The 14,682-nt window shown below is 35.6% G+C and overlaps 1 protein-coding gene across 1 annotated transcript; it reads right to left on the bottom strand.

The window, feature by feature from the left end:
* Positions 1 to 232: 232 nt before the first annotated feature.
* Positions 233 to 5,551, bottom strand: LOC134535650 (loricrin-like). The gene is made up of 2 exons (XM_063374837.1): positions 5,476 to 5,551; positions 233 to 2,806 (listed from the first exon to the last, which is right to left on the bottom strand). The coding sequence occupies exons 1-2, from the start codon at positions 5,488 to 5,490 to the stop codon at positions 2,219 to 2,221; spliced, it is 603 nt and encodes a 200-aa protein (XP_063230907.1). The 5' UTR covers positions 5,491 to 5,551; the 3' UTR covers positions 233 to 2,218.
* Between the last annotated feature and the right edge of the window lie 9,131 nt (positions 5,552 to 14,682).

A 14,682-nucleotide genomic window follows, 5' to 3' on the forward strand; every position in this document is an offset into this window, starting at 1 on the left:
TATGAAATTAAAAACACACGAGTACTTTTATCCACAACGATATAACAATGTAAAATTATCCTTGAATTTTAATTTATTTTGAACAATTAGACAGGGATCAACTAAATAAAAATTATTGAATGTTAGTATATCAATGATTTATCAATCAGCTATGATCACGAGAAGCAACGGGTGTTTTTTTTACCATATTTTATGTGCAATTACAAAAGTGTGAATTTTTTACCCTAATTTTAATAAGTGAACTTTTCGTGCATCAGGCACATTCCATTTACAAATTTCTACACTAAGTCATGTAACTTAAGTGAGAAACTTAGAATATACCTGCAAATAACGCATCATTAGTAACTTTTATCTTTATTGAAATTATATAATTATTAAATGTTTCATTTGGTTGCTTGGTTGCTCTTGTATAGAATTACATGCATAGTGCGAAAACAACATTTACCTGTAATAATGCACATCTTTATTCTGATGATTATGATGTCGGCAAGTAAAAACAATAAATCTGTAATCGATTGTATCGATTGTATCGATAATAATTATTTACATTATTAAGAAAGTTTTAATTTTCAAGCACTCTAAGATTAGCATACCTATTTATTGCACATATGAGTACAGAACACAAACAGTATACTGAAGGGTTTAACTTACCAGAAACATTAAGTATTACGCCTAGACTAGCTGTAAAATGAAACGGAAATAGAGGTGTGCTCATATCCACACAGTGTATACTACTATTCCGTGTAAGATACAATTAATTGATGATTCTGCCATGAACATGTTGTAAACAATATTGGCAGGAATAATTACCGTCATATTTAAGGAGCTTTTTTGTTTATTCTTGATAAAGTTGATAAATGCACACATAAAACATATCTTTAAGCACTCTTTGGGGAAAATTGGTCACTTCCATTGTGTTAGGTGACGACTGGTAGGCGTTAGCTACAAATGGTTACGATTAGTAATCAGAGATTAGGGACGTATGTAGATGGAGTATTAAACTTCTGGATATTAAGCTGTATTCCCCATTATTCGAAAATATGGCGGTTATGTGTTAAAAAATTTTATCAGCTGTTCTAGTAATTTTTTAGTAACATTCGTTATTTATGCCTGTCGTAAGTTTGTAAGAGCATAAAATGTTATCAGATTTTAATTTCATTGCCCCGCTCATAAAAGCCTATCGTTCAAACCTCATATTGCCGGTGTTACTGCAGTCAACAACAGCTCATTCAATCTCAAACAAACGATCGCCTCATTGTATGTGAATTTCACTGCTTCCTTTTTAGTCTCTTGGCTTTCATAGCCCAGAAAAATACCCATGTGCTCCATCTTTATTTATATATTCTCTATCTCTGTTGGTAACAAATAAGAAAATTAGTAAGCTTGTTTTTTTTAAATCAAATCTACCTGAAATAACATACCTAGTTAATGAGGATAAACTGCTACTTAAATGTTTATTTTGAAATTATATCCAAACTATTTTTTTTTCCGTATGCTGCTGCGGTACAAATGCATTAATTAAATCTAATATGTTACAGGAGAAAAATAGCAAAACAATAGTATCATACAGGAACATATTTTCCCTTAGATGCCAACTATGTTTATTTCACTTAGTCATAGTTATGAGGAGGTAGAAATTTTTACCAGGATATGAGGGTATAGAACGTTGAGACAAAAAAAGTTTATGGGAACCCATGACTAAAAAAAAAAAAAGACACAACAATTTTTCAACTAAATATATTAAAAGTTATCACAAAAACAATACCGTATACATGTAACACTAATTTTTAACATTTGATTTTATCTACCTACAATTCTCTTACATTGAGTTTTTTTTTAAATTTTTTTTTTAGATATAGTACTTATCCAATAGGCTGTTTCCCTTACGTGTCATGTAGCAGATAACTGAACATACATCTCGATCATAACAGGGGATTAAGGCTATTTTAAATTAATAATATTTTTTTTTTGGTTCTGATTAAATTAAGGCTGTTAAGGCTGTTGACACAATCATAGAGAATTTTAAAAAAAAATGTTACAAATTTTCTTATTTTTCAAAATAATATTTTTTTACCCTCAATATTTTATTATTATTATTATTTCAGCCAGTGATTCGTTCGCTAATTCACGAAAATTGTAAAAAAATTTCGCTCGGCTCTGTTCTGCGGGGGGTTCGAGCCGAGTAATGCGATCCCGAGACTGACGGCGGGATGCCGGGCTACATGGCGCCGAACATGACGGGGTTGCCTCCCCCCCACGCGGGCTGTCCCCAGCCGAACAGCCAGGACCCGAACCCGGCGGGTGACAACTGCTGGCCTCGCGGGCCCGCAGCCGGGTGACACCAGAGGAGCTGTCCACCTTGGGAAGGGTGCCTCCGACCCCCGTGGTGCAGCCCGTGGAAGCCACCCGGAGACCCGGGGGCCAGCACGAGCCAGGGCAGCCCCCAGCCGCCGGTCTGATCGCCGTACGCGCCGCTGTGCCACCGAGGATACCCCCACGCGTCGTACGAACCGTCCGAGCCGTCGCGGCAGTCGCACCCGGACGAGGAGTGCTTGTGGCCGTGTCCTCCGACCTTACCACCGCCGCCGCCGTCTCTCTGCCCCGAGGAGTAGTCGGAGCCGGTAGACCCGCAGCCGCAGCCCTGGTAGCCGCCCGACGACGAGGCGGAGTCCGACGACGAAGACGACGACGACGAGGCATCCGACAGGGAAGAAGCGGGGCCGTTGCTGGAGCTCGAGAATCGCTTCCCGCCGCAGTCGCACTGGTGGCTCGCGGTCGCCATGAAAGTCGCCGCCAGAATCAGTATCTGCGAAACAATATTTTATAGAAAAATAAAGCCAATAAACTCCCCCCCAAAAAAAAACCACACACAAACTTACGTTAAAGAAGAAAAAAAATGTTAACTTATTACTAGGGACCGGAAAAATTCGCGGGTTCAATGACCTGTAGGATGAACTCCATAGTTCTACGTTTCACTCGTTCAAATGTCACCCACTCATTGGTTGCTGTCTTGTGAGACGTCCCAACGTAGCAGCCTGTGATTCGATACAGATTTGGTTGGGTGTTTCTCATTGGCTCAGAGTCATCCAGGTGAGTTGTGAGCCAATAGCAGAGGCAGCACTGAGGTATAACTATTTGTATTTTAGCCTGTCGCGAAATGAACTCGCGAATTTTTCCGGTCTCTACTTATCACCATGTTTACAACTAAATGAAAAAAAAATTTGAGATAACAAGTAGAGAAAGAGGTGTGAAGAAACGGGAGAGTAGATAAATACTGTAAATTATAAATCCTGATAGCCTATTCAGCACGGCGAAGATTTAAAAAAATAGCCACCACCATACGACTTGCATGCATGATAAACGTGGCAGACTTTAAAATTTCTGGAATTTGAACTAGTTACTTCGTGTAAGCTCTAAAAACATACAGGATTATTGAGTTGCGTAACACTGAAATTTTAAATAATTTTAGAATAAATTTTTCTTGTACATCTCAAGTGCTCAAATGTTCTAGTCTGGAACCTATTAGCTAGCAGTTATTTCCTTGTGGTACTGTTATTTACTGTAGTTTTAAAACACATTTTGTTTGGTGCCAGGATTTGATATTTACTGTAGTTAGACAGAACAAATCGCGGTTGAGTGAATCGTTTCAGAAAGTCTTCTGCATCGTAGCAGTCGTTACTTCAAACACTGTTTTATTTTTTACCTGGTTGACGGGCATGCTTCTTTTTTTCACCCGTTACTTCCTGATTTATTATTCATTTAAACGATATATGATTTAATATTACGGCATTTTACACATTATTTTTAAATTAATTAATTTATCATGCGTAAATAATTAATTTAATTTCCTTATTATTAACGTATAATTAATGTTTTATTCGTTGCTGAAGTATTATTAAACAATTTTACTTTCGTTTTTGAGGAAATAACTTTGAGCTATGTTTCTGTTAGTCATTGAGTTCATTCACCAACAAATCAAATTAAATTTCATTTTATTCCAAACTCTTTAATATTACTATCACAATGGAATACAAGAAAAAAGGGAAAGAGATATAACTTATGGCTCATGGGTGTAATTTTTAGAAAATTGATGTATTTTAATTCAAATGTTCATGGACTTATTATTAAAAATGTATATTGATGGTTTTATGTACATCCGGGCAACTTAACTTAAGTACAATCGCTTGAAAAAATTGTAGGCGATATCAAAATTTAAAATATTGAATGGTAAGTAATGATTATTGTGGATTTTGGAACCTTCTAGGAGCTCAATAATAATTTCTTTCTGGGGTATTGGTACCAGTTGTTAAACCTATAGCTGGAGACATGTAATTTTCGCGAAAATAATTCAGGACAGGCATAAAGTTAAAACACTAGCATCGTCTGTGTTTCGTGATTGGTTGAGTTTCTTTCAGGTAAACTTTAACTGTTGGTACTTGAATCACAGCAATTCAGTGCGGAATAAAACGAGCCCTGAATGGCCAGTTAAAATAAGGCAATTGCCTCTCTCGCAGAAGGAAGAAACGGTTGGTACGGGCTTAATTTATTGCAGTCTAATGGGCGTTAAGGTATTTCGTGGAAAATATATGGCCCTACCCAAAGCCCTCAAAAAAAAATATATATATATATATCCTTTAAGTATTTTTATTATTTTTATTAGAGACCCCATTTTTATTTAAAAAGTAAAGTTACAGCTAAGTCCAAAAAAAGTTAAAAATATGATCGCTGAAAATATATTTCTCATTGTAATTACGATAAATGATACTAACTTTATTTCTTGAAAAAAAAAATCACTTCAACACAAATGTACTATGGACGGAAAACTATAATATCAAATTAACGAATTTCTAAAACACTCCGTGTTTCCTGTTTGCTCACATAAGTACGGGTGGACACAGAAAAACATTTTCTGAACTTAAAAAAAAAATGGAAACCAGTTACCAAGAAATAGTTGTTAATACTACAAGAAAGATATTGTAACTTTTTACAAAACGTGCCTATGAATATTGTTGCATATACAAAAGACTTTTTCAAGATAATTTCGAGCATTTCTTACGAAAATTGGCGCATAATTTTACATTTTATTCGATATTACATTAAAGCATTTTTTTAATCCATAGATAAGATAATTGAGCATTCAACAATTTGACTTTATTTTGTTTTACCGTGCTTATTAATATAAGCAGTTAACACTGGAAAGCTATTCAGGGAACGGTTAACAATTAATAACTGGGACAATACACACAAAGCATAATAAATTCCCGGGTAAGAATCCGAACCCGGTATAACTTCGAACACTATACATATATTGTAGTGATACAGTTTTTTGTCATGAATATTTCTGTTCCATTCACAAAAAAAAAAAAAAAAAAAAAAAACAGTGGTAGAAGTTAATCTCACAACATCAGAAGGAACGTGTTTTCTGTTTCGCACGAAAAAACGGGTGATCTTAAATATACACTTTGAGAGAGTTACCTTGCAAATCATCATCGCTGCTGCGTTGTTTTGTCGCGTCTCAAGGATGTGCCGACGAGTTTGTGTCAACGTGGAGTTTATATACACTCGGCACGACGCGAGAAAGAGAGAGAGAGAGAGAGAGAGAGAGAGAGAGAGAGAGAGGGGGAGAGCTTCTCGGAGGAAGGTGGTATCAGCACAAACAGGCCGCGGTGTTTTGGTCAAAACAGCTGGCGCCAGCACGTGACGTCTCTCGGAGAGACGCTGGCTGACCCGTGTGGACGACGACGACGACGCAGACGTCTTCTCGTCGAAACGCCGCGGCGACATCGCGAGAATCTCGCCGGACCTGCCCCCGGGGGTCCCTTTCTCTGTTGGAAAAGGAGGGGGGGGGGGGGGGGGGGGGGGTTGAACCCGAGAATTGGGTCGCTTTGTTTCGTTTTCCCCATCACGTCCCGATCCTCCAACGCCCACGGCGCATCCAAAACATCCAGCTGGCGCTCGTTGATGCAGAAATGCACGTGCATTTTATGCGCTGGATATCTCATATTTAAATCTGTTTTGTACTCACTTAAAAAAAAAATTAAAAAAATTGGCAGTCACGGGGAGTGCCGTCAGAAGTGAAAACTTAAAACTTTGGAATAACTGTGTTCTATATTTTTTTTTTAATTTTGAAATTAATTATGGTCTGAATAATTAAAAAATTTCATAATCTGTAAATTGAAATTATTAATATTAGTCTGGTTTTCACATATATTGGCACACAATTGATAAAAAAAATATATAAGAAAAATAATTGACACATAAAACTTGTTTCAGCTAAATTAAAATTTATTTTATTCTAAAAAAAACCCCCGTGCACAGATATGTAGGCCGCTGCGCGTCGCCAGTCTGGCGCAACACGCCACTAGCATGTCGGTTACGCGAACCCATAAGTTTTTTTTTTGTTTTGTCCCTACCAAAAATCGCTCAACGCGGCTAAAGACGTTTTCACTTCCAAAAAAAATGATTCTGCTTTCTGCAAGTGGCGTGTCCACGGACTCTTCACTCATTGTCGATGCGGATTACTCAAATAGACAAAATTGTGTTCTTTCTAACTGAGGTGTTTTACTTTCTTTATTTACTATCTTCGTCGTGCTTTTAAATGTGAATTTCGAAATAAGATTTCAAATAAAAAAACTAATGGACATACGTAATTCAAAATAATTTGTCTGTTGCAAATATTTTTTTTTTTGTTTTGACACATGTGCACATACTAGTAAAGCAACAGATTTCTTTAAAGTGGTTTGTATATATCATCCCAAAAAATAAAGTGCCTAGTTTTATTTTATTTGGGTGTATAACGATGGTTAGTTTTTTCCAGTTAAGTTGAATGTTTGAAAGTTTTATATTTATCTCACACTGTTTCTTAGCAATACATTTCAAGACATACGAAAAATGGGGTTTATTATCAGTATAGTACATTATACCGTGGAGAATAACACAATTTCCGCAGTGTTCATTTATGACTCCCAAAGTAACAACAACGAACTATGAAAAATTGCGTAATTTTAAAGTACGTGTATTAGATCTATTGTCAAAATTAGCTACTTAACCCTATTCTGTAAATTTTCTGTATATTTTCATGAAATTTGGTTCCATTGTTTTACAGATATATTTAGTTAAATTTTTTTTGCAGTGAATGAGTATTGCTACATCGTTCGCGTTTATATGGAAATTCGCGCTTAACCTACACAGAGAAGGGAATTAAGATTCACACGTTGTCGGTTATATCCCCGGGGGGAAAAAATAGGTACCTATATATAGACTCGTTTTTGCATTTTTTTAAATTTCTATTTCGGTGAGTTCAACAACGATTTAGCACTATAAATGTATGGCTTAACATAACCGAACTGATCCTTCACCTAAGTTGTGGTATCCTGGACTCAAGGAAACAAAAACAAAAAATTACAAAATTGCAAAATTCGAACTTGTAACCGAAGTTAAGTGAATCGTGTGTTAGGGACGTAGAGAGAAACGCTTTATAAAACGTTACAAGAGCTTGTAAAAGGGGGCGACAGGGTTTTTCCCAATCAGGTTAGCAAAAAAAAAAAAAACAAGCAGACGCTACAGGCGGAAACCTGAATCTTCACGTCGGCGCCATGGCTTCATTCTCGGGCTTTAATCAACGACCGTAGCGAAGCGCGCGCGGTGTCCCGAAGCAAGATTTAATTTGCGCGCCATTAAAGGACGGAGTGGTTAATTAACTGCCTGCAGGGCCTAACGCGCACCCCGAGAAGAAATTTAATGTGCAGGCTGAATTCTGAAGGGGAACAGTCCCCATCATATTGGTATTAGAAATTTTTCGAAACAATTTATAAAACATGTAGGTACTCTTATATTTTTTTTCATTATATCACCCGAAATCATTATAAGCATTTTAGTGTCACAATTGTTTTAATTACATTACCATAGTGCATCTTAGCCAATCCGAACATTTTTTAAATTAATCTTTGGAAAAAATTTACTGCATGTTACTACTAAGTATATATGTAAATGCAAATAAATGCATGTAATGATCAATGAATCACCGAATTATATGGAAGTGGGTTGAGGAAAGAGGCTGATTTCCATTACTGCACTTTTTAAATTTTTTTGTTTTTGTATAAAATTATTTATTGCGTACTTGTGATTCAAACATTTTTTAAAAATAGTTTTGGAAGTTTTACTATAATACTATACAATTCATTAGGCTCATGCCAATAGCAGGGTTCGCCCAAAATTTACCGGATAGGTGCCTTAAATGCTTCCTATAATTTAGGCCGTAATTTATGGAACTATATGAACACGCAAATGCCCCAAGCATAAATGCGTAAAGTCTTTCACTATTTTTTTTATGTTTTATAGCTTTCCTGAACTTGGATGAAATTTTTAAAATTAGGCTTGAGTTGAATAACATAGCACTAGTTACTGGGTTTGTAGCTAACATTAAAGACTAAAACCATTTAGTTTTGTTTCGTCGCCAGAATAAAAAATAATAATATAATAATGCAAGCCCACAGTAATCAAAGAACTAGTAGTAATAGTAGCCTACTAGTTCTGACTCTAGTGCCGAAATAAAATTAATGAATCCATACTCATTAAGTAACCAGTGCCTTAATTCTCAATTACCCACTTTTAACAAGGCTAGCATTAGTTTAGAGCGATAAGAAAGGCTATTGCTCACTCATAAAGTGCCTGATCGTCTTTACACTCCATAGCGGTGAGTAGTGATACCGCCGTGATATGAGATGTTCTTACGAGACTTATATCATACGTACAAAAGGCAAAGAAAGGTTTTCTATGTATATCAAATTTCTGGTTTAAGCTATTCTAATACTCGCAAAGTAAATACCTCCTAATTAACAGTGAAGCGCTATTTGAAGACCGACCCCACAGTATTGTTTTTTCTATTAACGCACGTGGTAAGTCTCATTAGGGAAAAAATATTTTTTTTGCTGAAAGGAATTTACTTAAATGTTTACAAACGTAGGTTAAATAATGGTTCACAATGAAATTAATAATCACGTTAAGTATGTAACAATAATATACATTCCACATGTAGCATCTGAATGGCTAACTGTTTAAGAGTTCACACGCTATAACTAAAGAGCGATAATGAGAATCTTAAACTTTGACACCTATCCGTATTAATTAAACGTGCGGTATAATCGCTACGTTTGTATTTAAAATGTAGATGAAAATTCCCCTTCTTGTTTGAGAGCCGCATGAAATAAAACAGGATATTAAAATTTATTTGAGGGGAACAATTTCCTCTTTAGTTACTCAAACAATGTTGCGGAAGTTTTCGTCTACTGCACGCGCCAAGTGAACACACACAACGGGCCGTGCGCAAATAGCGTGAAGATTTAATTTTTCCAGTCGTTTTTTCTTCATGGAAACACATTGTCAAATGAGGTGTTTAGTAACACATCGCGATATACTTTCGTTGGAAAAAAAAACACGTAATATATTTTGTGCGAAACTTATGAAAACATGCGCGAATCACACTCGAGTGTATCCCAAATAACGCATTCCTGCAAATCGGCTTTGACACTTATCATTTATTTGAAGATATGACTCGTTGTACGATTCTTTAAATTGGCGGAACACCACATGGGTGATTGAAGAGGTTGTGAAAGTCAAATAACTAAAGTAATGTCAATATGAATGTCGCATGCGAAAACATTTTTTGTGTCAAAATGAAATTATGTTTCTATAACTTTAAAAAAATTACTGGTCATTTATTTCATTATGTAACGAAAATTATTTTGATTTATACATGTTCAAAAAATTTTTTAATGCATACATATAAAAGCAAGTTCAAAATTTCCATACAGCACTGTTTAGTTTCAAATTTTAGATTTTAAAAAAAATTAAAATTTTTGAGATCAGATAAAAAATAAACTTTGATAGTGTGGCATGTTTTACATCACATGTGAGGTTATCTGTCCCAATACAGGCTTATTTGATGAAAAAGATTGGAAGCCATTTTCCGTCCACTGATATCTCTCCAACTATATTGTCTAATATGTTGGAATCAAATATTTGTTAGGGTGACAGGGCCTTTAGAGATTCTGGCTTGTAAACTAAAGGTCTTGGTTTCAATCTCCGGCCAGGTAGAAGACTGTCCATTTGTGTTTAGTAATCCGTTAACCTTCAAACTGCGGAAGGCAATGTCAACCCACCGCATAATCACCCTCAGCTTCCACCACTGTGGGGTTATCGGAGGTCAATGAACTCGGTCAAGAGCATTATGGTCTCATTATCTCAGTCGTTTCCATTTCAAGACCTCTATCGTAATTTTAAATAAGAAATAAGTTAATATTAATAACTCCAAATAAATAACAAAACGTTCCATTTCAATGCGTTAAAAATTTCATAAAAACCAATTATTATCATTGTCATTATTTTTTGAAATTAAAATAGCATATTTTTTAATCCTAGGAAAATGTTAACTATTGGCAGGCAAATCATTATTTAAAAAATTGTATTTACACATATAAAAGTAATTTGCTAACTTTGGCTACTAGACAGTGTAACAGATATATTTCATCTGAGGTGCAGTTTCTCGAGAGAATTTTTGGAACTGCACAGGTTGAACCACGATGATTATTTTGATAAGCACTGTGTTAACACATAAACGAATGTTTTAATAACACTGGACCAGCAAAAACAGGTGATATTATTCTAATTACTTTATATTACACGAAAAAGCAATTAAAACCATTACTAATAACAATTTTTTTAGAATTTATTACAAACGTAATTTTATGCGTGCTACATAATTCGCATTATACCCTTATTAAAAATGATGTCATCCGATATTTAAAAAAATTATAGGCTGAAATGATTTTGTTTGTATTGCATGAATTCCACGTATTGCAAGTTATCAATTGATTATTCTTAACCAGTAGGGTATGTTGGCCGTGCTGTATATCGATTTTGCTATTCATACAGCGTGCAAATCCTTCAGAAATTGCTCGGAAGTGCATCCTACGTTACACTAGCCTTAACGAGTACATGGCCATTTTTTTCAAGCCAGTGACATTAAGCTTTTAGTTGTTGATTAAACATGGCTTTAGTGCACTCTGGTCAATTAAAATATTTAAAAAAAAAATGCTTTGCATACCGGCGCGTTCCAAGGTTTCGCTCCGACAGCGCGTCACGAAACGGAACAGTTAATTAACAATTTAGATGACCTTAATGGAGCCCGGAGGTGCCAGAGATATATGACAGTAGTGGCGACGTCTGATAACGTATACATGGGGAACACCTCTGTGGCCAGAAATAATTTCATGGACGTAACGAGTCAAGCACCGACTTAAATTCTTCTCTCGCCCAAAGCGCTATCTCTCTGGATGTACGTATAACGCGTATTTTACGCCGGGGAAAAAAAGCGAGAAAAAAATTGTGTACAACAGTTCTCTAATCAGTTTCGAGGGTAGCCACGACGAAAATTGAGTACTGGCATTTTATTGGTCTGTGTTTTTACACTTCCAACTGCAAGAACAGTCATCATATTGCTAAAAGTGTTTCTGTAGGAGAAACTACGTATTCTGTTGTACAAACAGAGTGCTCTGCTGCACAGGAAAAAAAAAACATTGTACTGTTAAAAAAAATTACTTTGGAAACCAGTTGCCAAAAAAAAGTTTGTAATACTACAAGAATGATATTGTAACTTTGTACAAAAATGTTTTACGAAAATTGGTGCATAAATTTGCATTTTAATTTATGTTTCATTAAAGTACCTCTATATATTTTTAAGGATGGAAAAGATAATCGAATATTCAATAATGGGTTACCATTTTGTTTTATCATTCTTATTAATTTGTCGCAGTTAATACTGGAAAACTCTCAGGGAACGTTTACAACTAACTTTAACTAATGTAGGTACTGGTACAACACAAATCATAAATTCTCGGGTAAGAATATGAACCTAGTATCACTGTGTACAATATTTTTAGTGGTGCAGTAGTTTTCACGTAAGTGTACAAATTTATAAATATCTGTAATTTTACATACATTTTTTAATTCCATTTAAACAAAATAGAGTATGAAGAATCTACGGAGGTATAAGTCAATGGAGGGTACTCTGTTTTAAAATTGCAGTTATTCTGGTTAGCAAATGGTTATCAAAACAAATCGTACAAATGCTACAACTTTAAAGTTCATTTGACAGCTTAAAAGGAGCTCACTGGGAAAAATCGCAAAAATCTCATAATGAACGTGCAGTTATTTTTATTCAGTTTATTTATTAGATAATATTTTCAAAATAATATAGTTTCTGTTCCTACTAGATTTAACAAATACCTTTTTTTTTCACCAGTTAGGATAGAAATATTAATGCTGAATAGTAATGAAAATATCTTGTTCAAAATAACTATATAAATACAAAATGTGTAAGTAAAAAATTTCGTTTTGTTATAAAGTGATTTAATGTATTTATTGTTTTATTTTAGTGCTGTAAAATACGCAATGCTTGGAAATCCAGAGGAAACCAATATATTTTCGTGATATAAAGAACTTAGCCAAGTAAGTAATAGCTATTGCAGCATTGGCGCCCAAACGTAGGAGACTTTAACCTACGACCCTGACATTAATGTCGTTTTTACCAACTTCTAAACATACCCCCAGCAATGGAATGCTTAAATATTTTGACTAACGATGGTATGCAAAATAAGACCATCGTAACATCCAATTATGTAGGGTTGCTTAGGTAGGGACTGTATTGCCATAGTTTTCGTTTTCGTACACACAAAAGCACTAGTAATTATCAAATAATGTAACGTATTATTAGTATTTCGGTGTTGTTTTTTTTTATAGTATTCTTACTGTGAAAAGAATAAACATTAATTTTTCTTATAGATAAAAGTTTTTTATTGGCTATTATATATTAAATTCAAATGTATTACGTATTTTCAATTTTAGAAATTTAAAAAAAAAATTGACATTATCAGATGAAGCTCTTGATGAAATACACCAGGAAAATGTATTTCCGCAATTTTTTCCCGATACAAAGTTGTGCTGAAACTTTTGGCGCTCTATGACGCGCATCTTGAAACAGAGCACGCCGAAGCGAACACAGATGATGTGACAGCGGAAATCGGGAATTGTAAAAGAGAGAGAGAGAGAGAGAGAGAGAGAGAGAGAGAGAGAGAAAGCGTGTGTAAATGCTCGTTCAAACGCACGCTGTACCCGAGTGCTGCTACAGTTCTGAGGTTCCGTCACGATACGATCGCCTCTCGCGAACCTGTCACGACGCTCTTCCATGGGGGAGAAACTCTAATTACCGAGACTGAGACCTAGTTTTTTGAAGAAGTTATGGGCCCGTCCGCTAGATAGTAGATTTCATAATACATTGCTGACATAACTACATTAATTTATTAGGAGAAGTAATGTATAAGCTATTATCAGGCAAACAAACGAGTGAAAATTCACTCTATTTAGGTAGCCACTAATTTTGTGGCGTGAAATACAATGAGTTTTTGCACCTCTTACTCCTTTATTTATTACATGACAGTTTATTACAAAACATAATTAAGTACTTTCGCATCGATTAAATTAGTTATGCGCCGCCAAGGGGATAACTTAATATAACCGAAAAAAAAACGTATTAACTATAAAAACCTTGTATGGGAACCTCTATTCCGATTTTTTATTTGCTGGTAGTTATGGGCCCGCCCGACAGATAGCAAAACATGTCGCGTGAAACATGGTTTCAGTTTCCACTGTAAGAGTCGCACTTCTTTATTTCCCTCCTTGTTCTCTGCACTCTTCTGAGGTTCGGTCTCCCTCCACCCTCGCCCCCACTCCCCCCTCCCCCCTCAGTTCGGCGAAGCCGGTACAGACACGCCGCGCCGCGGACTCAAAGAGAACCTCAAACTCCCCGTCCACGCGCCCTGCACGGCGATTGGAAGTTACGTCCATCTGCGCATGCGCAACGAGGGAGCGGAGTCCTGGAACCGGCCAGCCCGCGGCGTACAATGTCCTCCGCGGCGCATCCAGAATTTCAACTAATCGTAATCGTGACACGTTGCACTTCCCAAGTGAAATGATTTCCGAGAAGAAGAAGAAAAAATTAAAGTTAACGTCGTATCGATACGTCCAAAAAATATGTGAGTGGCTCTTAGAGTTCTACTACACTACTTCAACTGGGGAATTGTGTTGTTTAAGATTGTTTTATAGTGTTCAAAATCAAATGGCTTTAACCGCTAAAGGTAAAAAAAAAAAATGCGTGTACTTATGAACACACATTTTTGTTTTAATGTACATATTTAACTGCAACCTTTAGCTTGAACCATATTAAAAGATAGAGCCACGTTCGCAATGTTATAGAGGACTAAGAAAAAATTGAGGTATATATTATAATTTATTAAATTTTCATTATTAATTGAATTAGGAATTTGCAAAAGGTACCAAGTCCACTTTTTGAGCAAATTCATGTTATACGAGATTCCTAATCTCCAAAGTGTTCTCTTTGCTGTCAGCAAGAAAAGGAACCAAGTCCTGTATAATAAATACGACATACGGACTAGTAAATATATGTGGAACTTGCAAAAGGTCGACAATAATATGTTTTATGTTGTTTCCCACACAATCTACTTACTTGGACTTGGTACCTTTTGCAAATTCCTGATTCAATTAAATAATGTATTAATTTGTAATGTAAATAAATTATACATATGGTAACTTAATCTATCTTGTATA

The sequence above is a fragment of the Bacillus rossius genome, chromosome 10 (genome assembly GCF_032445375.1).
Source record: "Bacillus rossius redtenbacheri isolate Brsri chromosome 10, Brsri_v3, whole genome shotgun sequence".
In the NCBI taxonomy this organism is placed as follows: Eukaryota; Metazoa; Arthropoda; class Insecta; order Phasmatodea; family Bacillidae; genus Bacillus; species Bacillus rossius.